Source organism: Mixophyes fleayi, chromosome 5, assembly GCF_038048845.1.
Source record: "Mixophyes fleayi isolate aMixFle1 chromosome 5, aMixFle1.hap1, whole genome shotgun sequence".
Classification (NCBI taxonomy): Eukaryota; Metazoa; Chordata; class Amphibia; order Anura; family Limnodynastidae; genus Mixophyes; species Mixophyes fleayi.
The window spans coordinates 251,084,461-251,109,008 of record NC_134406.1 but is presented as its reverse complement, the minus strand read 5'-3'; the positions used below and the strand labels follow the sequence as shown (position 1 = coordinate 251,109,008).

The window sequence follows — 24,548 nt, the reverse complement described above, 5'->3', positions numbered from 1 at the left end:
TAGCCCCGCCCCCTGCTGTAATTGATGCGATTCATCAAGCCCTGCCCCTGCACGCCCACCTCCCCCGGGATCTCCCTGAAACCAACGAGGAAAAGTTGGCAAGTATGAACAACGGATGACCAAACAGCAGAAGAGCGGGAGTGCAGTGTCCCCCAGATGGAATCAGAGAAACGGATTTATCTGCTTGTTACTATAATTCCCAATTAACTACAGTTCTGGTGACTTACACCTCCCCCTCCAGATATACACATGACTTACATACTCTTCTGCACTGAATATCACTGTATTTCTCTCTCAATACTACTTTACTATTACAAATATGATAAACCTCCCACATCTCACTGTCAATCTGCCCCGTCCCTCTTGTACTCGTTTGTTTCCTCTTAAAGTACATTTCCGTGTTGTCGTAACATACCTACATGCTTATAGCAAAGCTGAGCTTCCTTCAATGTTTATTTTCTCTCTCATTGTCAATACCTTTTATCAATAACATGTACTGAAGTGTAGATATTATATAAGTTGACTTGCAAAAATCAATAACATGTTTGTTTGTTTTTTAAAATTCCTCTTTTCAGCAATCTGGGGGAGACTGCTACCATGGAGACGTTCTAAAGCAGCCCCCTCCTGGAGGGACCGTTCTGGCAGCCCAACGCGCAAACCACTGCGGCCAAAACTGGCGTCCAGGGATGCAAAAACATTAAATTGATAAAACTTTGCAAAGGTGTGGACAGAGGAAAAGGTGGCCGTCCGGCAGTGCTGATCTGCTGAGACCCCGTAACGTGGGGCTCTAGAAGCCCCCGCAAAGTGGATGGAAATGGAATGGGTGGCAATACAGCTAGGCACAGGCCGATTGGAACTCACATAGGCCTACTTGATGGAGGACTTAATAAACCTTGCGATGGTCTGCCCCTTTTATGGGAATTGAAAAGCACAGAGAGTCAGCCCGCCGAATGACTGATGTCCGTTCCACATAAATTCAGAGAGCCCTAACCATATCCAGGAAAGGTGAGGTCTGAAGAGGCAGCTGCCTCCTGGAAGACAGGGGCCACAATCTCCTGATTCAGGTGAAAACCTTTCTCTGAATAGAAGGAACTGTACATAACACAGCCCTGTCATCGTGGACGACGAGAGAGAGTTGAACGTCAGGAAAGGGCCCCAAGCTCCGACACCCAGATGCTGTGGCCACCACCTTCCACATCAGGAATCTGAACTCAGCTGCATCCAACAGTTCAAAGCGAGGTCTCTGAAGCACTGCAAGAACCAAGATCAGGTCCCAGGGTGCCATGGGCAGAATATAAGGGGGCTGTACATACAGAACCCCTTGAAGGAAGGTCCGCACCTCCGGCATATCCAGTATTTTCTTCTGGAAAAAGATAAAGTTAACACCTATACTTTTAATTGTCACAAGATCCGCCTCTAAGACATCCTTATGAAAGGTAAGGAAACGTGAAAGCTGAAAAGTAGCTGTGTGGCAGACCTTACACTCACATCACTTGATGTAGGAGCGCCACACCCAGTGGTAAAGGTGGGCAAAGGCCGGTTTCCTGGCCCGTAACAGTGTCCACTACTCTGGAGGAGAGACCGTTGGAAGGTCAGAGACCGTTGGACCGCCAGAGACCGTTGGACCGCCAGAGACTGGCCTCAACAGCCACACCGTTAAACTAGCTGAGGCAGGTCCTGTCATTGAAATGAACCCTGCAAGAGGATCAGGATGTCCACCGCAAACTGCCAGGGGATCCCTGCTTCTCAAGCAGATCCTGGTAACCTGGCGGTTGTGGCAAGACGCTATGAGGTCTATGTCCCCTGGTAATGCGGCAGCTGGAGTTCGGTGATGGGAGCAATTCCCTTCACAGTCCCAGCAAGTATAAGAACTGCAGCACAGCACAGACACGTTGTACTGATAGATAAAAATACAATAATTTAAAATAAAAAGAAAGGCACTCTATAAATACTGAGCAGCTACAGGCGGTTGCAGACGGGAGGAGTCTGTCAGCATGTTACATTAAACAATTAACTAGTTACGTGTCAACTCTATGCTCCCCTAATACAACCCCGTGGGCAATACGGTGGCTTAGTGGGTTAGCAGTACTGCCTCATAGCACTGGGGTCATGAGTTCAATTCCCGACCATGGCCTTATCTGTGAGGAGTTTGTATGTTCTCCCCGTGTTTGCGTGGGTTTCCTCCGGGTGCTCCAGTTTCCTCCCACACTCCAAAAACATACTAGTTGGTTAATTGGCTGCTATTAAATTGCCCTTAGTCTCTCTCAGTCTCTGTGTGTGTGTCTGTGTGTGTTAGAAGATTTAGATTATAAGCTCTAATGGGGCAGGGACTGATGTGAGTGAGTTCTCTGTACAGTGCTGAGAAATTAGTGGCGCTATATAAATTGATGATGATGATAGCAGTGTTCCCCAGATTGGATGAAAGAGAAAGTTTTCTGCTGCTTTCTTAACAACTGCCAATCTTAGGAGTCCAGATAGACATGGATAAAAACGTAATGGAAAGACATAAATCTGGCACACCAGTCTATTAACATCAATAATAACCAGTCTACTGGCAAGATGACATATGCAAGATCTTCAAATGCATCTACTTGCATAGTGGAACTCGCTGGAACATGTCATTAGACTTACAAGGGTCACTGGGAAGCCACGACTGGTGCCAGGATGCAAGAATAAGAAATGGAAGCATGTCTCTTTCAGAACCATAATGGAGTGTGCTCTCATCTGCAGGCAGAGGTGATACTTGCAGTCTTTTCTACGACAAACATCTCAGGATCTTTTCTGACAACAGGACAGTAGTTGCTTTTAGGAACAAGCCAGGAGGATCAAGAATCAAATCAATGTCAGAAATGACAGCAGTCATGTCATGGGCAAATCAAATAATCAATTTACGTAGCAGGCAAAGACAATGACATCTGCTGAGATAATCCGTGATGGTAAATTCATTCGAGAAAATGGGCCTGGTACCAACAAGTTTTCTGGTTTTTTTAATCCGCAAATTCCATCTTTCCCAGGTGGATCTGACGATCTAATGGTAACTACTCAGAACACCAAGTTAGTCTGATTCTACTCCTGGCACAGGGACACCAGGGAAGATGTTCTGTGCCATAACCTTCCAGCTGGGGTATGTGTTCCTGCCCCTTACATCAGGATAGCTGTGTGGAAGTCAGTAATCCTTCTGTTTGGCCTAGTCTGTGGATTGCAGACTTGGTGGGATGCTACTGAAATGAGGTCTCTGTCACACCAATCAGATCTTCTCCTAAAACCCCCCGAAACATCTGCACTTGGGGAACCACATTCAAAGACGGCCATGTAAATGCCAACATAGTTTTAAACGACAGGGGAATAACGATGGGTTACCAAATGTGAGACAAGAAGTTTGTCCGAAGGTTTCAATCACTATGGAATCCGAATGCCCTAAACAGCTACAGTAGCAAATGCCGCAATTTACTAGTTTTCAGAGATAGCTTGGTAAATTTCTCAAAGATACCAGTAGAACACCCTATATACATTTCAGGTTGCTTCTTTTGTCTACTCAGCTGAGTAGCGAGCTGACCTATTGGCTATAGCTGTCACATAGCAGTAACCAATTTTTATATCTCTCGGCCTCCAGTACCACTGGTATGCAGACAACATTCAACTATACCTCTGCTTCTGTCTGCCATCTCCACAGGTATATCCCAATACTACCTAACCTCATGTTCAAGTTTCTTGCCTCCAAGAGTCACCACCTGCCCTCAACTATCCCTCACCACAGTATCTTGACTTCAAGATATTGCTCGTATACACATCTTACCCTAAACTATATCCTCTCATCTACAAGTGTTCACCCACTAGTTCCAGCAACACTGTCATACACCGATCCCTAAACTGATACAATGCAATAGTCCTCCAGAATCCAGTTTAAAATTTCTCACCCTCTCCACCATTCCCTTCATATATATTAATCTCCCTTACACCTTTCTCTGACCTGCACCTTGGCGGTGCAGAGAACGCTTATTACTTACTGAATTTTGCACATCTATTCTTTATTAATGTATCCTTTAGTCTTCAGGTAGATTTTTTCACCACATGAGCCTGGACAACCAGAAACCATTATACATAAGTTGTTTTACACATTGTCAAGTTTGTGGGTACCATGGAGCCATTCAAGTAACCCAGTGTTGTCCCCAGCACCTATTTCCTGGTTGCTCCACTTGTCACCCAGGTGGAGCCCACCAGTGTACTATTATAATAGAATAAACCATTGCTCATTTGACAGTTGACCACTCCTCATACAAACTCTAGGGATCCTATGTCTTCAAGACCCTGTCCTATCCTGCTTCTCATACTACCCAATAGCTCTTTCAGTGTTCATTTTTCTGGATCCACATTGGCTCCCTTTATCAGTTGGAGTACAACAAAGCTCAGTCCTATGTCCTCTGCTATTCAACCCTGCAAGCTTGCTGTCCTAGATGTGATCATTGACATACAACTATCCTTTGTTCTCCACATAGATGCAAAAACAAAGTCATGTACTCATCTCCTGCATAGACTATTGCAATCCCCTCCTTACTGGTCTTTCCAAAATCAGACTTCTACCCCTGCAATCTAATTTGCGCACAGCAGCTTGATTGATTTTCCTTTAAAATTGTTCTCTGCTGAGTCAGTCTACATTTTCAAACCCAATATAAAATACTAAACATACAAGGCCATGAACAAAATTGCACCAACATAAATCTTCACTTGTCTCAAAAAATCTCCTAACTCAACACCTCTGTTCTGCATTTCTTCCACTCATATCCTCCCATTCCAGGACTTTCTTCAGACTGCACCCAATCTGGAATTCCCTTCCTTGCACAAGACTTTTCTCTAGTCTTCAAATGTTTTCTGAAAACCCACCTCTCCAGACAAGCTTACACAATATTCCTCAACCACCCTTAATCTCCATAGGTTACCCTATTACCACCATCTACACAGATAAAGACAACCCTGTGATCTACATTGCTCTGTGACTGATCATATAGTCCAAGTACTTTTACCTTTGCATTCTATCTAGCTGGAGCAATATGATGTAGCACTTAGACTTGTGTATCAAACTTCCATTGTCCAATATATTGTAAGCAAGGCCATCTTACCTCTATTACCCAGTATTGTTTTATTATTTTCGCAATTGTAAAGCGCTACAGAATTTGCTAGTGCTATATAAATTATGGCATCTCCTATTAGAACAGGCACCAAGTGATCACTACAGCCAGCAGTGTTAGACCACTGACCTCCAGTCCTGGCAGGTGTGGGCAATAACCGCCAACATTTTATTATTGCAAAGTATTACAACTGCCCCCACCTAGCTGCTTAATGGCACCTGGCTGGCACAATTTTCTGGAGAGATCACTGAATCCCTTGTGCAAGAATTAAAGCTTCACCAATATTGTAAGACTTATCTACCCTTAAAAAGGAGAAAGATTAGATTGAAGGCACAGGTAGCAAATCACACCCACTTTTAAAGCCCCTTCAAAATCTTGTCTTTGTATAAAAAGGCAAATACTTGTCAGCTGCCTGTTGCAGTGAATCCATCACCAAGAAAGTGGAGTGTGTATTCTCTATATATTTATTAATCAGCAACACATCCATTTACTATTCATAAAGCCTGGCATTCATAAGGTACTACGTTTCCTAGTGACCTTTATTTGCTAGGCTAAACTTCACCTGGATATCCCACCACTGTCAATCAGCAATGGTTATCTATGATAAGATTAGCAATAATTAGAACAATTCACCTTTCATCAACCCACGGACATGTGATGTCATTCATGTGATTGTAGCATGACAAGTGCCATGTCCAATTAATGTCCTATATTTCGTGGATTGGGCAGGCAAGTTGCACCAGATAAAGTTTACAAACGCTCTGCATTTGGCATTGACCAATTTATGCACAATAAAACACATGACAAAAACAATGTTTAAATTTTTATTAAAGCAAGATTTTTATAATCCAAATTATGTCTCTTTGCCCAGCTATCTTTCCCACAAGCTATCAAGTGTGGTGAAATTCTGGACTTTCCACAGTAAAGAATTACAAAATCAAAGAAAGGAATGCTTAACTTCTCGTACTGTGTTCAAAATGCCTCTCCCCCAGGTCTAAAAAAAACCATTGTTTGTTTTTACATTTTACTATTTTTTTTGTTTTTTAATATCTAGGACTAGCAGTGATGCCAGACCTGGCATTTGTATGGTACGTAAGCATTAGAGTTTCCTTTCCTTTTTTATTTGATTTTATGTTTTGCAGTGTTTTTTGCAAGATTTAAGTTTTTCCATGTTTTGAAATTTTCTTCCAACGAATTGAAGTTTTTTTTGACGTTCCCCTTTGCCTTAAAGAGAAAAGAGTGATACAATTAGTATGCAGAATTGAGAACAAGACAGACATCAAAACAAAAGACAAAAGTCAAATGTAGCTACAGAAAACAGAATGTATGTTTGTTTAAATTGGACTAAGTTACGCACCATGGTGCTTAACCAGATTTTACATCAGTATTCCGTGCCCATAGCAATCCTTTCATATGGATAGGGTTGACAGCATTGTAATCATACTTGGTTTGTACAAGTATAAGCAAAAGGCCATGTACATAAAGAGCCTGGGGACAGGAACCCCCTTTCAGGTAAAATGCTGGGCAATACAACTTACTTTAAGGATCCTCTTGTGTATAAATGAAATACTACAACTTACATGCATGTTAGACAGCTGCCACTCCCGCAGTGTTAACAGCTTTCTGAGCAGCTTCCTTGGCCTGGTGGGCTTGCAGTACAGCAACCGCTTCATCAACCTGAAATGGGTAAGACATGTTTAGATTAGAACTTCTACCCTGGATTGTTGGATACAAGTGACATACGCACGGCAGAAGTGTTCATACCTTGGAGCGGAGGGATTCAGGAGACTCGAGCATGTGGAGCAGTTCAGAGTTGTCAATCTCCAGCAACATTCCAGTAATTTTACCAGCCAGCGTGGGGTGCATGGCTTGAATCAGAGGGAAGAGACGCTCGCCTATTAAAAATAAAATATAATGTCAAGCCCGACATACACAGACAGCGCTCTATGTGGAAGTACAGTGTGAAATATTTACATACCAAGCATTTGTTTCTGTTCCTGTGGAGGAGCAGAGGCCAGCATAGAGGCAGTCAGGGGTTCTTGTCCTTGCACGTGGACTGCAGGCTGAAAGGCAAATGCACACATTATGAAACACAACATTACTGGGGACAGACTGACAGAGGGGCATTCCATGTTCACCATAGAAATGCAGTACTGGGAAAAATGGAGAACACTTCTGTACTTTATTAAATGAAGATGCATGGAAGAGTATTATGGATGGGACGGTTCAGAACACTAGCTAGCCAAGGTCTTACACTGGGACGTTTGTAAATTTGGTTTTGATAGCAGGTGCTGTGATCATCCATTGACCGGACTAATCCGATTTGACGAGTACCAAGCTAATCTAATTCACAGACTATAGTGGTTTAGAAGCAATTCTTACCTGCTGCATAGCGACTTGCTGCTGAGTATTAAGGTGTTGCTGAGGATTGCGGACACCGGCAGCATATTTATACTGAGGTACTGAGCGAACAGAAGACGTTGCAGCTGCGGCAGCAGCAGCTGTAGGCCGAGGACCCATTGTCTGCGTTGATGTATTTGCTGCATGAAACAAAATCTGGTTACACATTTACATGCAATTATAGTCGGCAAGTAGAACCTGTCTGAATAGTAAAGACATGTTGTACATAACTATTTACTGCCAAGTCAACCAATGCTCTAGAAACATCATAAGCAAATCCCATGTCACATTCAATATTGGTTATGTTCTTTGTGTGTGACTTTGGACACTGCCCAGATCAAGCATAACTCACTGATGCAACTATTGCTGCATTTACATACAGCACATGTTATGTTCTCTCCTGTGATGAGGAAGCACAGGGGACTTTCATCTTTTGGGTATATGCCTGCCTACAGTATGAAGAAACGGATGAGTGGGTTTACAATAATGTAAGATCTATTCATGGCTTGCTCAAGAGTCATGGCCCTCAACTAATGCCTTCCCTGATGGACCATGTATTTCCAGAAAGAAACCTGGTGGCATCTTTCACTAGCACCCAGATATGTTACAAACACTGTACAGGGCATTATGAGCCAAAAAGGGGCTTCCCAACTACAACACATCCATTTTGGTTGGCTGGACTGAACCCAAGCAGGCAGTGGTGCCAATGTGAACGTTCCAGCTGCAGTCACTACTTACCAACACGCTGTCCTGACACAACACGAGGGACCTGTGATGACGCTGGTCTCATTGTGCTGAAGGTCGGTGGTCTTGGAGCAGCAGTTCGGATGGCTCCCGGCATATTCTGGAATGCTGCAGCGGCACAAAAATAATTTTTGTTTTAAACAATGATTAAAAGACCACTAAATGTTAGTTTGAATACGCTCCAGGCACTTCAGACAACTGAACTTTGCATGCAGCCACTGTTTTGGATAAAACCAAGATATTTCAGAGTGTTTTCACCAAGGACAAGCTTTTGCCCTACTAACACTATTAAATGGTTTTACATACAGCATGAGATTGTATGTATTCCTATGTCAAAAAACCCACAGTAGCTTTCACAGAAGTCCTAATGTCTTTTGACAAGGGATCAAGCTATTTTAGGCTCAGTAGTCCTTTAATAATGGTAGCAAAAGTTGATGCTTAAAGTGTCAATTTCTACCGAATACATTACTGTCTATATAACCCTTAAAAATCTAAATTTCCTATTCATAAATTGAGTGCATACATAGAGGGATATATGGGACAGTGTCACTACCTGAACTATTAAACTTTGAAAGTGAGATTGTGACTTACGGTGAGGTCGAACACCTTGAGTTGCCCAGCGGGGACTTTGTCTAACTTGAGCGATCTGTCCAGTTGGATAATACGCAGCGCGGTTCTGAGCCTAGAGACAGAAATGCAGATTAACTCCCAATACTCAATTTGTACAACATTCATCTGTACAGAGCCTGATGGCAGCAATACATACCGGTGGAATAGCAGCCATGAAATAGCTGGATGGTGGTGGCTGGTAAGGGTTGATGACTGGATTGGGTACAGCCCTGACACTAGCCATCCTTTGCATATATTGGTTGGTCAGATGAGCTTGTCGTTCCTCCTTGCGCTGTGCCAGGGCAACATACAAGGGCTTGGTGGCTACAATTCTACCATTCATTTCTGTAACGGCTTTGGTTGCCTCTTCTGGTGATGAGAAGCAGACAAAACCAAATCCTTTGCTGCGTCCACCTTCCATCATTACCTGTAAGATTAGATTTAGCACATTAACTATAGGCCTTTCCTTCCCCTTCTGAGGACAAGTGGGTAGTGCTTACAAATGATTACGATATCAATTATTGCAAGAAATAGTTTAGAGAACCTATTTAACAGAAGTAGGTGGTTCAAAGCAAATACTGTTCCTCCAGCTGTTAAAACACTATGTCCTGTGTTGCAAAGTCAGTCAATATTAGTTGTAACTAGGGATGTGCACCGGCGACTTTTGAGGTCTCGTGTTTTGTGTTTTGGATCCGGATTTTCGTTATTTTTGAGGTTCGGATTTGTCTCGCAAAACACTTGACGAAAGGTCTCGGTTCGGATTTAAGGTATTGGATTCGGATTTTTTTTGAAAAAAACATAAAAAGTTTAAAAATCAAGTTTTTGGGCTTATTTTCACTCCTAGGCTATTATTAACCTCAATAACATTCAATAACAAGCATTTCCACTAATTTACAGTGTATTCTGAACACCTCACAATATAGTTATTAGTCCAAAACGTTGCAACAAGGTATCTTTCTGGACTGCGTAGAGGAGTGGGTCACCACAATATATATTAAAAACCCTGAACTTTTATGATTCGCACCAATAATTGTACCTGGACTGCGTAGAGGAGTGGGTCACCACAATATATTAAAAACCCTGAACTTTTATGAATCGCACCAATAAATGTACCTGGACTGCGTAGAGGAGTGGGTCACCACAATATATATAATAAGAAAACCATCAACTGGTTTGATTCGCACCAATAAATGTACCTGGACTGCGTAGAGGAGTGGGTCACCACAATATATTAAAAACCCTGAACTTTTATGAATCGCACCAATAAATGTACCTGGACTGCGTAGAGGAGTGGGTCACCACAATATATATAATAAGAAAACCATCAACTTGTTTGATTCGCACCAATAAATGTACCTGGACTGCGTAGAGGAGTGGGCACTGGGCACCACAATAAAATATATAAAAAACCTTCAACAGGTCTGCATTACACTACACATACGGCTGCTCCTCCATCCTCTCCATCATATACATGTTGGAGTTTTAGCATGTGACAACCTCTTGTTTTTGATAATGTCAGTGCATTTTGAATATTTTTCAATTTGCCCCACACCACTGAATGTACTTTATCTATGATACGCATCTATCTATCTTGACTGCGTAGTGTGGTGGCCCCGGTACACAATTTGGTACCGGGGCCACAATAAAATAAATACACCCTCCACGTGTCAGAATTCCACCAAACAAGTATCTGGACTGCGTAGTGGGGTGGCCCCGGTACCCAACTTGATACCGGGGCCACAATAAAATAAATACACCCTCCACGTGTCAGAATTCCACCAAACAAGTATCTGGACTGCGTAGTGGGGTGGCCCCGGTACCCAACTTGATACCGGGGCCACAATAAAATAAATACACCCTCCACGTGTCAGAATTCCACCAAACAAGTATCTGGACTGCGTAGTGGGGTGGCCCCGGTACCCAACTTGATACCGGGGCCACAATAAAATAAATACACCCTCCACGTGTCAGAATTCCACCAAACAAGTATCTGGACTGCGTAGTGGGGTGGCCCCGGTACCCAACTTGATACCGGGGCCACAATAAAATAAATACACCCTCCACGTGTCAGAATTCCACCAAACAAGTATCTGGACTGCGTAGTGGGGTGGCCCCGGTACCCAACTTGATACCGGGGCCACAATACCTCCTCCAAACATGCTACAGACAATTCGTCATTGAGATCCCATTAAGTATGTTAAAGACAGACAGGGTCCAAGTGTTATTAGTTGACTTTGTAAAGAAAAAAACTGTCCCTGTTGCACATAGTCGTGCAATGAAGACTTACTTTTTCATTTAAAGGCACGATCTTTCAAGTGTAGTGTTTGTAAGTCTAAGTCATATTATACTTTTGGTAAAATTGGTTTTTTTGGTTCCTCTTTATGGTAATTAATTAGTAATAGAATTAAAGTAGGAAATAGAATTAAATAGAATTAAAGTAGGAAATAGAGTGGTATAGAGTTGTAGTGTGGTATAGATAGAGTGGTCCACACAATATAATAATAAAACCCTCAACTGGTCTGAATTCCACCAAACAAGTATCTTGACTGCGTAGTGTGGTGGCCCCGGTACACAATTTGGTACCGAGGCCACAATATAATTAAAAAACCCTCCACGTGTCGGAATTCCACCAAACAAGTATCTGGACTGCATAGTGGGGTGGCCCCGGTACCCAATTTGATACCGGGGCCACAATACCTCCTCAAAACATGCTCCAGACAATTCGTCATTGACAGACCCCAGACAGACAGGGTCGTAGTGTTATTGTTTGACTTTGTAAACCCAAAAAAATGTCCCTGTTGCACTTGCACATAGTCGTGCAATCAAGACTGACTTTTTCATTTAAAGGCACGATCTTTCAAGTGTAGTGTTTGTAAGTCTAAGTCATATTATACTTTTGGTAAAATTGGTTTTTTTGGTTCCTCTTTATGGTAATTAATTAGTAATAGAATTAAAGTAGGAAATAGAATTAAATAGAATTAAAGTAGGAAATAGAGTGGTATAGAGTTGTAGTGTGGTATAGATAGAGTGGTCCACACAATATAATAATAAAACCCTCAACTGGTCTGAATTCCACCAAACAAGTATCTTGACTGCGTAGTGTGGTGGCCCCGGTACACAATTTGGTACCGAGGCCACAATATAATTAAAAAACCCTCCACGTGTCGGAATTCCACCAAACAAGTATCTGGACTGCATAGTGGGGTGGCCCCGGTACCCAATTTGATACCGGGGCCACAATACCTCCTCAAAACATGCTCCAGACAATTCGTCATTGACAGACCCCAGACAGACAGGGTCGTAGTGTTACTGTTTGACTTTGTAAACCCAAAAAAATGTCCCTGTTGCACTTGCACATAGTCGTGCAATCAAGACTGACTTTTTCATTTAAAGGCACGATCTTTCAAGTGTCAGAAAGAGAGAGAAGACACAGGAGAGGAGAGTTGTAGCTGGGGACCTGGGGTGGAAGCTCCCAGGCTCCCCCAGCATTGCCTGGAAGTCTGAGCGTGGTGACTGAGCCAGGGCAAGGAATGTGTGCCCTGGATGAGGGGGAGAACTCCATGCCACTATAGTGAACCCAAGAGAGAGGGGGACACTGCACATGGAAGAGGCCCTGGAGTGAGGGCTGCTACAAGAGGCATGGTAGCTGTAGTGTCAGATCCTGAGGCTGAGAGTACACAGAGTGACGTGTCAGAGCACAGGAGACATTATCCCCGCAGAGGAGGGATGAGCTGCAGTTGAGAGGTCTGCTGTTGAAATAGGACATGCACACTTTAACAAACCAATCATTTCAGCGACAGGGCCTACCAAACAACTTTGACTGAAATGATTGGTTTGTTTGGGCCCCCACACCAAAAAAGCTATTCATCTCTCCCTGTACAGACTAAACAGGCTCTACTGAGGCAAGATGTCGTCCTCATCCTCAACCTCTGATTCCTCTCCCCCTACAGTGTCTACTTCCTCCTCATCACACATTATCAATTCGTCCCCGCTGGACTCCACAACCACAGGTCCCTCTGTAGTATCTGGAGGGCAGTGCTGTACTTCATTGAGGAATTGATTATTCATTTTTATAAACATCATTTTTTCAACGTTGTGAGGAAGCAACCTCCTTCGCCGCTCACTGACCAGGTTCCCCGCTGCACTAAAAACTCTTTCCGAGTACACACTGGAGGGGGGACAACTCAGGTAAAATAGAGCCAGTTTGTACAGGGGCTTCCAAACTGCCTTTTTTTCCTGCCAGTAACAATATGGACTGTCTGACATGTCTACTTGGATGGTGTCAGCAAAGTAATCATCCACAATTTTTTCTATTGTGACAGCATCCAATGCAGCGAGAGTAGACACGTCTGCAATGGTTGGCAGGTCCTTCAGTCCGGACCAGATGTTATCAGCATCCCCGCCAGTGCCTCTTTTGGGAAAACTGAGCTTTTTCCTCGCAGCCATAGATGTGGAAGAAAATGAGGGTGGAGCTGTTGGCATGTCACGGTCCTCTTCAGAGGACAATCTCCTGACCAGCAGGTCTTTGCACCGCTGTAGATTTGTGTCCGCCGGAAACAGAGACACAACATACGCTTTAAACCGAGGATCGAGCACGGTGGCCAGAATGTATTCCTCTGACTTTAAAAGAGTGACCACCCTCGGATCCTGGCAAAGCGTACGAAGGGCTACATCCACAAGAGCTACATGCTTGCTGTAATCGCAATGGCTTACCAGCTCCTCCCTCACTTTCTCCAGCTGCTTCTGCAACAGCCTGATCAGGGGAATGACCTGACTCAAGCTGGCAGTGTCGGAACTGACTTCTCGTGTGGCAAGTTCAAATGGCTGCAGAACCTTGCACAACACGGAAATCAGTCTCCACTGCGCTTGACTCAGGCGCATCCCCACTCCTTTGCCTATGTCGTAGGTGGCTGTGTAGGCCTGAATGGCCTTTTGCTGCTCCTCCATCCTCTGCAGCATATAGAGGGTGGAGTTCCAGCGCGTCACAACCTCTTGTTTGAGGTGATGGCAGGGCAGGTTCAAGCTTTTCTGATGTGCCTCTAGTCTGCGGTAGGCACTGGCTGAATGCCGAAAGTGTCCAGCAATTTTGCGGGCCACCGCAAGCATCTCCTGCACACCCCTGTCACTCTTGAGGTAATGCTGCACCACCAAATTAATGGTGTGGGCAAAACATGGGACGTGCTGGAAATTGCCCATATTTAATGCCCGCACAATGTTACTGGCATTGTCTGACACCACAAATCCCCATGAGAGTCTAAGTGGGGTAAGCCACTGGGAGATAATTTCCCTCATTTTCTCTAATATGTTGGCAGCGTTGTGCCTCTTATTAAAGCCTGTAATGCACAATGTTGCCTGCCTTTGCATGAGCAGCCATTTTGTAGATGCTGCTACTGATGCAGCTGTTGCTGTTGCTGCGGAAGGGGATGCATCTACCCAGTGGGCTGTCACAGTCATATAGTCCTTCGTTTGCCCAGAACCACTTGTCCACATGTCCGTGGTTAAGTGGACAGTGGGTACAACCGCATTTTTAAGAGCACTGAGGACACTTGATCGTACTTCTCTGTACATTTTTGGTATCGCCTGCCTAGTGAAGTGGAATCTCGAGGGGATTTGGTACCGGGGACACAATACCTCCATCAACCCTCTAAATCCCACTCCACTGATGGCGGACACCGGGCGCACGTCTAACACCAACATTGCAGTTACAGCCGCAGTTATACGCTTTGCAATAGGGTGACTACTATCGTATTTGGTGGTCATGGCAAACGACTGTTGGACGGTCAATTGTTTGGTGAAAGACTTAGCGGTCTTACGACTTCCCCTCTGGGAAGATGACCGACTAACAGCAGCAACAGCAGCAGTGGCAGTAGTAGGCGTACCGCTGCAGGATTCCTCGGATGAATCCCGTATTGAGGAGGACTCAGTCTGGCTGGTGACTTGGGCTGCAGGACTGAATCTGATGGAGATTGTGGAGGAAGTTGACGAGGAGGGTGTTGCTGGTGTGTATCCAACTGGACCACGGGATTTAGGTGTCCCTGTACCGATGAGGGTCCTAGCCCCAGTTCCTGAACTAACCACTGAACTATGAAGGTTATTCAGGTGACGTATAAGGGAGGATGTTCCTAGGTGGGCAAGATCCTTACCCCTGCTTATTTGAGCTTTACATAAGCTACATATTGCCATACATTGGTTGTCTGGATTTGGATAAAAATAACTCCAGACCGAAGAGGTGCATTTTTTGGTCTTCTGACCAGGCATGACGATGGGCTTTTTCATCCCATGGACATCAGCTGTTTCCCCCCCTGGTGCCTCATTTACAATAACCACATCACCATCCTCATCATCAAGTTCCTCCACAGCGCCAGCTACATCATCAATAGCCTCCTCCCGAGCCACCTCTTCCCGTACAGTGATGGGAAGGTCAGGCTTGACAACCACCAACACGCTTGGACTCGCCTTGGGGATTTGTGATAATTTCTCTTTAGAAGGCAGAGTTGTTTGCTGTTTTGTTGCTGACAGCATAACTCTCTTCAATTTTTTGTAGGGGGGGGGAGGAGGAGGAGGGCTAAGATCCGTGGGTGAAGCTGAACCACTAGTCATGAACACGGGCCAGGGCCTAAGCCGTTCCTTGCCACTCCGTGTCGTAAATGGCATATTGGCAACTTTACGTTTCTCCTCAGATGATTTTAAGTTTCTCTTTTTGCTACTTTTTCTTAACTTGGGCTTTTTGGATTTTACATGCCCGGTACTACGAGATTGGGCATCGGGCTTGGAAGACGACGTTGATGGCATTTCATCGTCTATGTCATGACTAGTGGCAGCAGCTTCAGCATTAGGAGGAAGTGGGTCTTGATCTTTCCCTACTTTATCCTCCAAATTTTTGGTCTCCATTATATGTAGCACAAGATACTGCAGAATGTGTGAACTTGGTAATATTGCAGTACCAATGGACTTATAATGCTGGATTGGTTTTGCAAATTTGGTTATAATTATTATATATATTTTTTTTTTTTTAAATTTTTTATTTTTTTTTACTTTTTTTTTATTTTTTACAAACTTGGGAATAATGGGGAAATAACTATGCCCTTAGAAGCACAGAGCACAGGACACAGCACCACTGGACTGAACAGGACACGGCACAGGACCCAGCAGCACTACGGAACTCAGCAGGACAGAGCACAGGACACAGCACCACTGGACTGATACTGCAGAATGTGTAAACTTTGTAATATTGCAGTACCACTGGACTTTTACTGCTGAATGTGTGAACTTGGTAATATTGCAGTACCAATGGACTTATAATGCTGGATTGGTTTTGCAAATTTGGTTATAATTATTATATATATTTTTTTTTTTTTTAATTTTTTATTTTTTTTTACTTTTTTTTATTTTTTACAAACTTGGGAATAATGGGGAAATAACTATGCCCTTAGAAGCACAGAGCACAGGACACAGCACCACTGGACTGAACAGGACACGGCACAGGACCCAGCAGCACTACGGAACTCAGCAGGACAGAGCACAGGACACAGCACCACTGGACTGATACTGCAGAATGTGTAAACTTTGTAATATTGCAGTACCACTGGACTTTTACTGCTGAATGTGTGAACTTGGTAATATTGCAGTACCAATGGACTTATAATGCTGGATTGGTTTTGCAAATTTGGTTATAATTATTATATATTTTTTTTTTTTTTTAATTTTTTTATTTTTTTTTACTTTTTTTTTATTTTTTACAAACTTGGGAATAATGGGGAAATAACTATGCCCTTAGAAGCACAGAGCACAGGACACAGCACCACTGGACTGAACAGGACACGGCACAGGACCCAGCAGCACTACGGAACTCAGCAGGACAGAGCACAGGACACAGCACCACTGGACTGATACTGCAGAATGTGTAAACTTTGTAATATTGCAGTACCACTGGACTTTTACTGCTGAATGTGTGAACTTGGTAATATTGCAGTACCAATGGGCTTATACTGCAGGATTGGTTGTGAAAATTTTGTGGTAATTAAAAAATATTAAAGTAGTTTTTGGTATTTTATAAAAAAAACTTTTTTTTATTTTTTTAAACACAGGGGAATATTGGGGAAATAACTATGCCCTTAGAAGCACAGAGCACAGGACACAGCACCACTGGACTGAACAGGACACAGCACAGGACCCAGCAGCACCACTGACCTCAGAAGGACAGAGCACAGCACACAGCACCACTGGACTGATACTGCAGAACACAGCACAGCACAGCACAGCACAGCACTAAACAGCACAGCACTAAACAGCACAGAACTAAACAGCACAGAACTAAACAGCACAGAGGACCACCTAACACACCCTCCCTCTACCCTGATCAATGCCCGAGTGAAGATGGCGGCGACTAGCGGGGAATTTATAGGATCCGAGTATCGCGAGATCCGACAACGGGATTATGAGTCAGAGCCTCAGTTTCACTTTTGAATTTGGCGCCAATACCCGGATCTGTCTCGGATCCGACTCGGATCCGCAACGTTCGGGTGGGCTCGGATTTCAGAAATCCGAGCGCGCTCATCCCTAGTTGTAACAATCACTATATAGTTGCAATAAGCTCACCTTTGCACTGGTGATTGTACCAAAAGGTGAGAATTCTTTACGCAGTCTTTCGTCATCAATCCCGTCATCAAGGTTTTTAACGTATAGATTCACACCCTAAAACAGACAAACGTTAGTTTTACAATTAAAACTAACAGTCTTAAATACCACATCTTCCTACTTGTACCAGTAACATGCTCATCATGAAGTCACTTACCTGGTATCTGGTGATTCTGTCCTGCTTCATTTGCTCAAACTTTCGCTTGAGCTCAGTCTGTCTTTCGACCTTTTTCTGGGCTCGACCTACATAGATGGCCTTGCCGTTCATATCCTTGCCGTTCATATCATCCACAGCCTTAAGAAAGGAAAACTAGTTAATTCTAAGCCAATGTCTAAGTCGTGGGAGCAACAGGAAGGTGTTAGATCACAGGTATTGAGAACGTCCCAGGAAGCTTTTAATACTGAAACAGTATTCTAGGTTCATTGGTTAACTTCCATTATATAAGAATTACATACAGGAAATTTACAAACATTAAGATGCCTTCCATTTTGGGCCAGCTTATTTAGGCATAGTATTGTTCTTGATATTAAAAAAAAAATCTGATACAAATGACCTGTGTTTACTTCTGATTGGTAGAATTGTAACAGTCCCAACTTACTTTTTGCGCATCCTCATGTCTCTCAAAGCTGACAAAGCCAAATCCTTTAGACTTCCCGCTTTCATCAGTCATAACTTTAACACTAAGAGCAGGTCCTATGAGAAGATTACATAGATTTAGCACAAGTCATAACCAAACAAATCAGTTCTACAGGTTTGTAGAAAATGGAATGTGGCTTAAGACCAGCTTTAAGTTGCCAGTGTACAAAATATTCTACAATAAGTTATCACTTTACCAATCCCTTACCATATTTGCCAAACATTTCCTTAAGCCGTTCATCATCCATGTCTTCCCCAAAGTTCTTGATATAGACATTGGTGAACTCTTTAGCTCTGGCTCCAAGTTCAGCTTCCCGTTCTTTGCGTGACTTGAAACGACCAACGAACCTTTGGAGCAAATTCAGAATTTGTTTTATAGGTAGCAGATTACCTGATTTACAAGGCAGGAAGGTGACAGTCAGCTGAGGCCTCATGCCTCCGACATTCTTAGTAAGTTCAAAGGTTGCATTTTCATGCATACTGTACATTTTTATAAGTTATGAGTACACTTTGAACTAGGTAGACAGAAGTAAATTTAGTTAACACAACTTCACATTTTCACTGCACTGCAGTATCTAAAGAGGAAAATAAATTTATACATACACTTTGCGGTCATTTAAAAGCATGCCGTTCATTTTATCAATGGCCCTCTCTGCAGCTTCCTGTGTCTCAAAATGTACAAATCCATAGCCTTTTGATCCATTTTCATCACACACGACCTGTAATACATTCATGTTAGTTTGTGCCATATTTGTCACTTGAGATATATTGACTCCAAAGGCCAAGCCCACTTACCTTACAAGACAGGATATTACCGAAGGCAGAGAAGGTATCATACAAAGCTTTGTTATCAATGGATTTGTCAAGGTTTTTGATAAATATATTTCCAACACCACTCTTTCGCAGAGACGGGTCACGCTGAGACCACATAATGCGTACAGGCTTGCCCTTTATGACATCAAAGTTCATTGTGTCCAGTGCACGCTCAGCTGTAAAATTAAAGGTGTAACAATTAGCAACAGCACTCTACAAGGCACAATACAGTGAACTGGAATTTTCTAATTTACATCCCAAGAATAAGACTTGTCACTATGTAGCCAGACCTCCAACATAATGAGCTGTAATTCAGAATGCTGTTCCTTAATGCAATTACTACAAGGGTACAAAGCATATGGAGCAGCATCACAAAGGGGAATATTCAATTGACAGCGGGATTGCCGAAAATCCCGCACTCTAAAATTATTACCGTTAATACGGTAATTTACTCGCTGGATTTCAGCTCGCTGTATTAACGGTTTTTACGCGCAGGATTACCGTATTAACGGTAATATTTTTTGAGTGCGGGACTTTCGGTGATCCCGCCGTCAATTGAAAACCCATAAAGGGTGCTAAATCCTGCTCCATTCTGTATACCAGTCCCAAAATCATCCCTAAAAGCACATGGGTGAGGATTTACATGTGTATAGCCTAGTATAAAAATATATAGTCAGTCTAGAAACATGAACGTTATCAGATTTTGAAACCAAAACAAGCTACCTCCCAGTTGTGTATAGTCAACCTTACTGAAGATATACAGGTGTTGCTGGACAAGGTGATTTTTGTGACATGGGCAGAGGAATTGTTCTACCATTAAATCCGTTCCAAGATTGTAAAACTTAACCAGAATCTTCAGGTAGCTGCCACAATGAAGAACACTCAACTAAATGGGGATTCAACAATTGAAAGGGATTCTATATAGGTGTGGTTAATTGAACATTACATTAATCATTTCACGACATTTCATGAGATGGTTTTAAGTACCCTGACAAAGCTTAGGAGTAACTGATGAACACATGGCTGCTCTGATGGCCAAGCAGTGGTTTGTCATAAGCAGTGGCAAGGCATACCAGACAAGCAACACTTAATCAGCAGACTAGGAATAATCTAATCTAGAGTGAGCAGGCATCATTCATTGGTATTCAGTATTTAGGTGTGTGCAGATGTTACTAATGGGATAATATGGTGCATAAACACATTACACCTAAAAGCCGATTGCCAAATGGGACAGCAGTGGAATCTTTGATGCTCCTTGATCAAATTACAGTCATCTTAAAAGTAACATTACATGACAGCAGAGCTCAACATGTTCTGCACCAACAATGGAAGCTTCAGGAACTTTCCCTACAATAAGGTTACAGTTTTAACAACTGATATAGATGCATGAATATTCAGACCTTTGGGATGTGGAATATATAGATCAATATGTTTTTACTTTGGATACATTGACCTTTAGGATTAAAGCATTCTTGGTGGGGAAAAAAATCTAGGTTTTTGCCCAATAATCTTTCAGATTATTTTCTAGCCCAAAAGATCAATAAAACAAAGCAAATACATTAAGAAACTTGCACAATCTGTGAGCCATATCAAAGCAATGTGACCTCCGGACACTAAACAAGGCAGTACAAAGCAACAGCCCAACTTAAACTTGCTGTATATCAACATCATTAACTCTACTTTGTGTCAACAAGTACTAAAAAAAAAAAGCTACATTTGAATTAATTTCCCCCAAAAGTGCAGTGTTGTATCTTAGGACAGGAAATGCTGGTGTGGAAAATTTACAACAATTTTAATCAGGCCCACTCATTGCGGCTTCCAGCATCCAAGCTGTAAGCATGGCCTGAAATAGAATGGAGTTCACTTAGGTAAGCAAAATAAGCCATTGTATTCTTTCCATTCAGGGGAAAATTGTTTAGCCAAGAAAAGAGTTTAGCTTTGTGTGACTGTCCAAAACATTTTAAAAATCAGATTTACATGTAAATCTGGGAAAAATATGCAGTTTGTGGCAATATAACAAGTTTATACCCTATGCATTAAGTTTATTCTGAAATCTGGGGTTTCAACAGGTTAACATGTTTATGGAGTTACTCAGATTATAACCTCATGGATAAGGCTGTGCGGGTGGTCAAGGGAGACTACTTCAGCTTAAAGCAACTATAGAGAATCAAGATGTCAAACTGAACTTGCTGGTAAAAACACGGATGCAAAACTAGCACTTTCCCCTAGACACAAATTGCAAAAGCTTTAAGGAATGTAAGACCTGGCAACTGTTTGAGTGATCCAAATAAATAGATTTCAATATCTTTACATATACTAAGCAATTGTAAACAAATGAATTTATGAAAGACCAATGGGTAGATTTACTAAACACTAAAACAGAAAGGTGCAGGTGTTGCCTATAGCAACCAAATGCTAGCTATCTAGTACATTCTAGAAAATGATAGAATCTGATTGGCTGCTACTAGCAACACCATTTTCCTTTTTAAAAGGTTTAATATAACCCGAAGATTTATTTGTACACCAAGCATACAGTATCTGAGGGGTAGCTGCAGCTTCATTACCAAGCACAGACAGCCCCTACTCGCTGCAACCTGAGCTCAACCAACTTTACAGACACTGCAGAAATGTAAATAGCTAAGCTGTCCTGTCTCAAGTGAGCCTAAAATGTATGATGCTTAAAACATGTGCATGTAATTGTTCTTACCATCAGCTGGCTGCTGGAAGTTGACATAAGCATAGCCCAGAGACCGCCGTGTAATCATGTCCCTACATACTCTGATGGACAAAATAGGACCAGCGGGACTGAACTTCTCATACAGCATAGCCTCTGTTACATCTTGATGGAGGTCCCCTACATACAGGGATGCCATTGGGTAGCTGGGAGCACTGGGATTCATTTTTTCTGGTGGTTGAAATTAAACTGGAAGAAAGAAAATTGTAAAAAAAAAAATGTTAAAATTGGAAAGCCAACACATTAATAAGAATATTTGCTTAATGTTTAGAATTATAACAATGCCTTTATTGAACCATGTGTGGTTGGTTTATGAAACTTGCATGTTTTAAAGGCTGATCCAGCCCTAGGTAGTCTGTCCTAGGGAACCAATAAATACAAAATCAAACTCATGCACCACATAAGCAATAGCATGTAGGGGTGCCCAGAGTTTTTGTACATAGGTTGCAGACGAACTGAAATAGGCCAAAGGTTAACAAACATGTTTCCAAATTCTGTTATTTCAGCCTTAGGTAAAAAGTGTACATGGTTTAAGCTAGCGCCTCAGTAAAACGTTACTGTTAAAAATATAAATGCTTAACATTTTTTCCTGGCTGAATCAGCACTCCATATTACAAAGGAATTAATCCAGTCCAGAGAATAAAGAACTGAAAAGGTTTATTCACTTGTGAAAACTAAAAACTACTTTAAGGAATTCAAAAACAGGACTTTGCTTTCTACAACTTGGTTAAAAGTATTAGTTTAGAGTGTGAAGTTGCTTAGTTGTTCCAAAGACATCTTTAAACACTTCAGATTGCTCCATTTTTACAATGTCATGTGTTGACCACTACAATGTAGACTATATAGACAATGTTTGTACCAAATGGAAGATGTAAGGAGGAAGATATGAATAAGCACATATGCACTCATTTACAGCATTATGTTTCAGATGAGTCAAAACCTACATTTGAGAACTTAACACGTGAATACAGAGCAGGTAAATTGCAGAAGAACCTTCTCAAAAAAAAAAACCAGTCCTTAAGCACAACATACATAGCAAAGTACTAAAACACAAGACATCTTACAAGTTAAGGTACACTGAAAAATGTCCACACTTAAGCTATAAGACTTATAAAAGAACCAACACATTCTTCAGTTTCTACACAAACTGGTAGAATTACAATAAACCAATGCATACACCAATTTGTAAATGTTGCTCAGCACCAGGAAATACTCAAACCTCAGAACACCAGATTCTCAAACCACCAACATACAACATACTATATATAGTACAATGATCAATCCAGACATGTATCTAAAAGTGTAAATATTCTCTCCCAATGGATTCATTTTAGGTAGGAACGCACATTTACACCTAGCATCCTAAAATCACACTACAGATCCAATGTCCTTCAAATGCTGTAACATACCATCACCACAATATTACTCATGGCCCCCTTAAGTACCCACATGATATTCAAATGCAAACTAACTCAAAAGAGAACCACACATCTGCCACACATTCAATAACTAAACCCCACGAAGGGTTTTAGTTACAAGTTAAAGACAATTTAACTTTAGGGAAGAAATCTATTGCTAAAAACAATGCAAATGCAACCAAAGACTTGCCAGATACAAAACTAAACAGACATTCTGAGACCAACTTTCATAACTGGAGCCAATAGTTGCTCATACCTGGCAGAGCATCACAGCATGGTAACTAGAACAGAACAGTAACTAGAGAGCCACAGGTGACCTTACCTTAAGTTATAGATAGTGTACAGCTGCCTAAGTCTAGGACATGGTTTCAGAGGTTGCCTATGGTGGGTGACACTAAAGGTAACTAATGATCAGTAATTTAATTATATAGAAGCCGCCCCCCCCCCCCCTATATCAGTGTTGGCTAACCTGTGACACTCCAGGTGTTGTGACACTACTAGTCCCAGCATACCCTTCCAGCAATAAGCTGCTATATATATATATATATATATATATATATATATATAGGCAAAGCATGCTGGGACTTGTAGTTTCACTACACCTGGAGTGTCACAAGTTAGCTAACACTGTCCTATATGTACCCAGCATCCTGCACTGTACTTAATGTGACCTAAGTGCCAGTCGTCCCTGATGCCCAGTACATCCCGATCTACAGCTATAAGAGCCCTGAACTCACCCTTCCCCCCCATCACCAATAAGCAGCCATTAATTCCTGTATAACATGAGTAACACCCTCGTGCCCGGCCCCCAGTACCCGTATGTCCATCACATCACCGCCGCACTCCAGACCCCCCCTCAGGTCACCCCAGCCGCGCACACACACACCGAGGCCTCGCGGGCCCCCCCACTCACCGCTGTAGAAGTGACTGCTGCCTCCTTCGGACTCCTCTGCGCCGTGTCGCTGCTTCCTGTGGCGGAGATTACAGGACGCTTCCCTTCCGTTACTTTATTCCGGTTTTTTTTTTCTTTTGTATTATTTTTTGTTTTTTCGCGAGCCTTAAAAACGAGAGAAAAGGGCGGCGGGAAAAACGTCTTCTCTTTAAAATCAACGGAAAAAATAAACAAAAATAAAATAAAACGAGGGTGGAAGAGGAGCTGAGGGGGGATTTTTCTGAGTTTTTCAAGGGATTTTGTGTTTTTTTTTTATTTTTTATATTTTTTTAATAATAAGAAATGTGTGCCGAGGCCAGGCTCCGGAGCACACACTCACACACAGCACTAACAGCCGGGAAGAGGGGAAAAGGCCGCAGCCCTTCGGCGCGCTATTTATACGGGCGCAAGCACGCACGGCGTGACTGTGACGCGGCGACGTCCCCTCGGCCCCGCCCCTAAGCCCCTCGTGACCCGGGAGAGCGGCCAATGGGAAGGG

The 24,548-nt window shown here is 42.6% G+C and overlaps 1 protein-coding gene across 1 annotated transcript; it reads right to left on the bottom strand.

Moving 5' to 3' along the window:
- Positions 1–5,937: 5,937 nt before the first annotated feature.
- PABPC1 (poly(A) binding protein cytoplasmic 1) lies at positions 5,938–24,434 on the bottom strand. Its single transcript, XM_075213885.1, has 16 exons — positions 24,032–24,434; positions 21,674–21,889; positions 18,949–19,142; positions 18,757–18,872; positions 18,362–18,501; positions 18,116–18,210; positions 17,674–17,811; positions 17,478–17,573; positions 9,037–9,306; positions 8,862–8,952; positions 8,265–8,378; positions 7,509–7,666; positions 7,105–7,189; positions 6,891–7,021; positions 6,707–6,803; positions 5,938–6,350 (listed from the first exon to the last, which is right to left on the bottom strand). The coding sequence occupies exons 2-15, from the start codon at positions 21,864–21,866 to the stop codon at positions 6,714–6,716; spliced, it is 1,911 nt and encodes a 636-aa protein (XP_075069986.1). The 5' UTR covers positions 21,867–21,889; positions 24,032–24,434; the 3' UTR covers positions 5,938–6,350; positions 6,707–6,713.
- Positions 24,435–24,548: the final 114 nt, after the last annotated feature.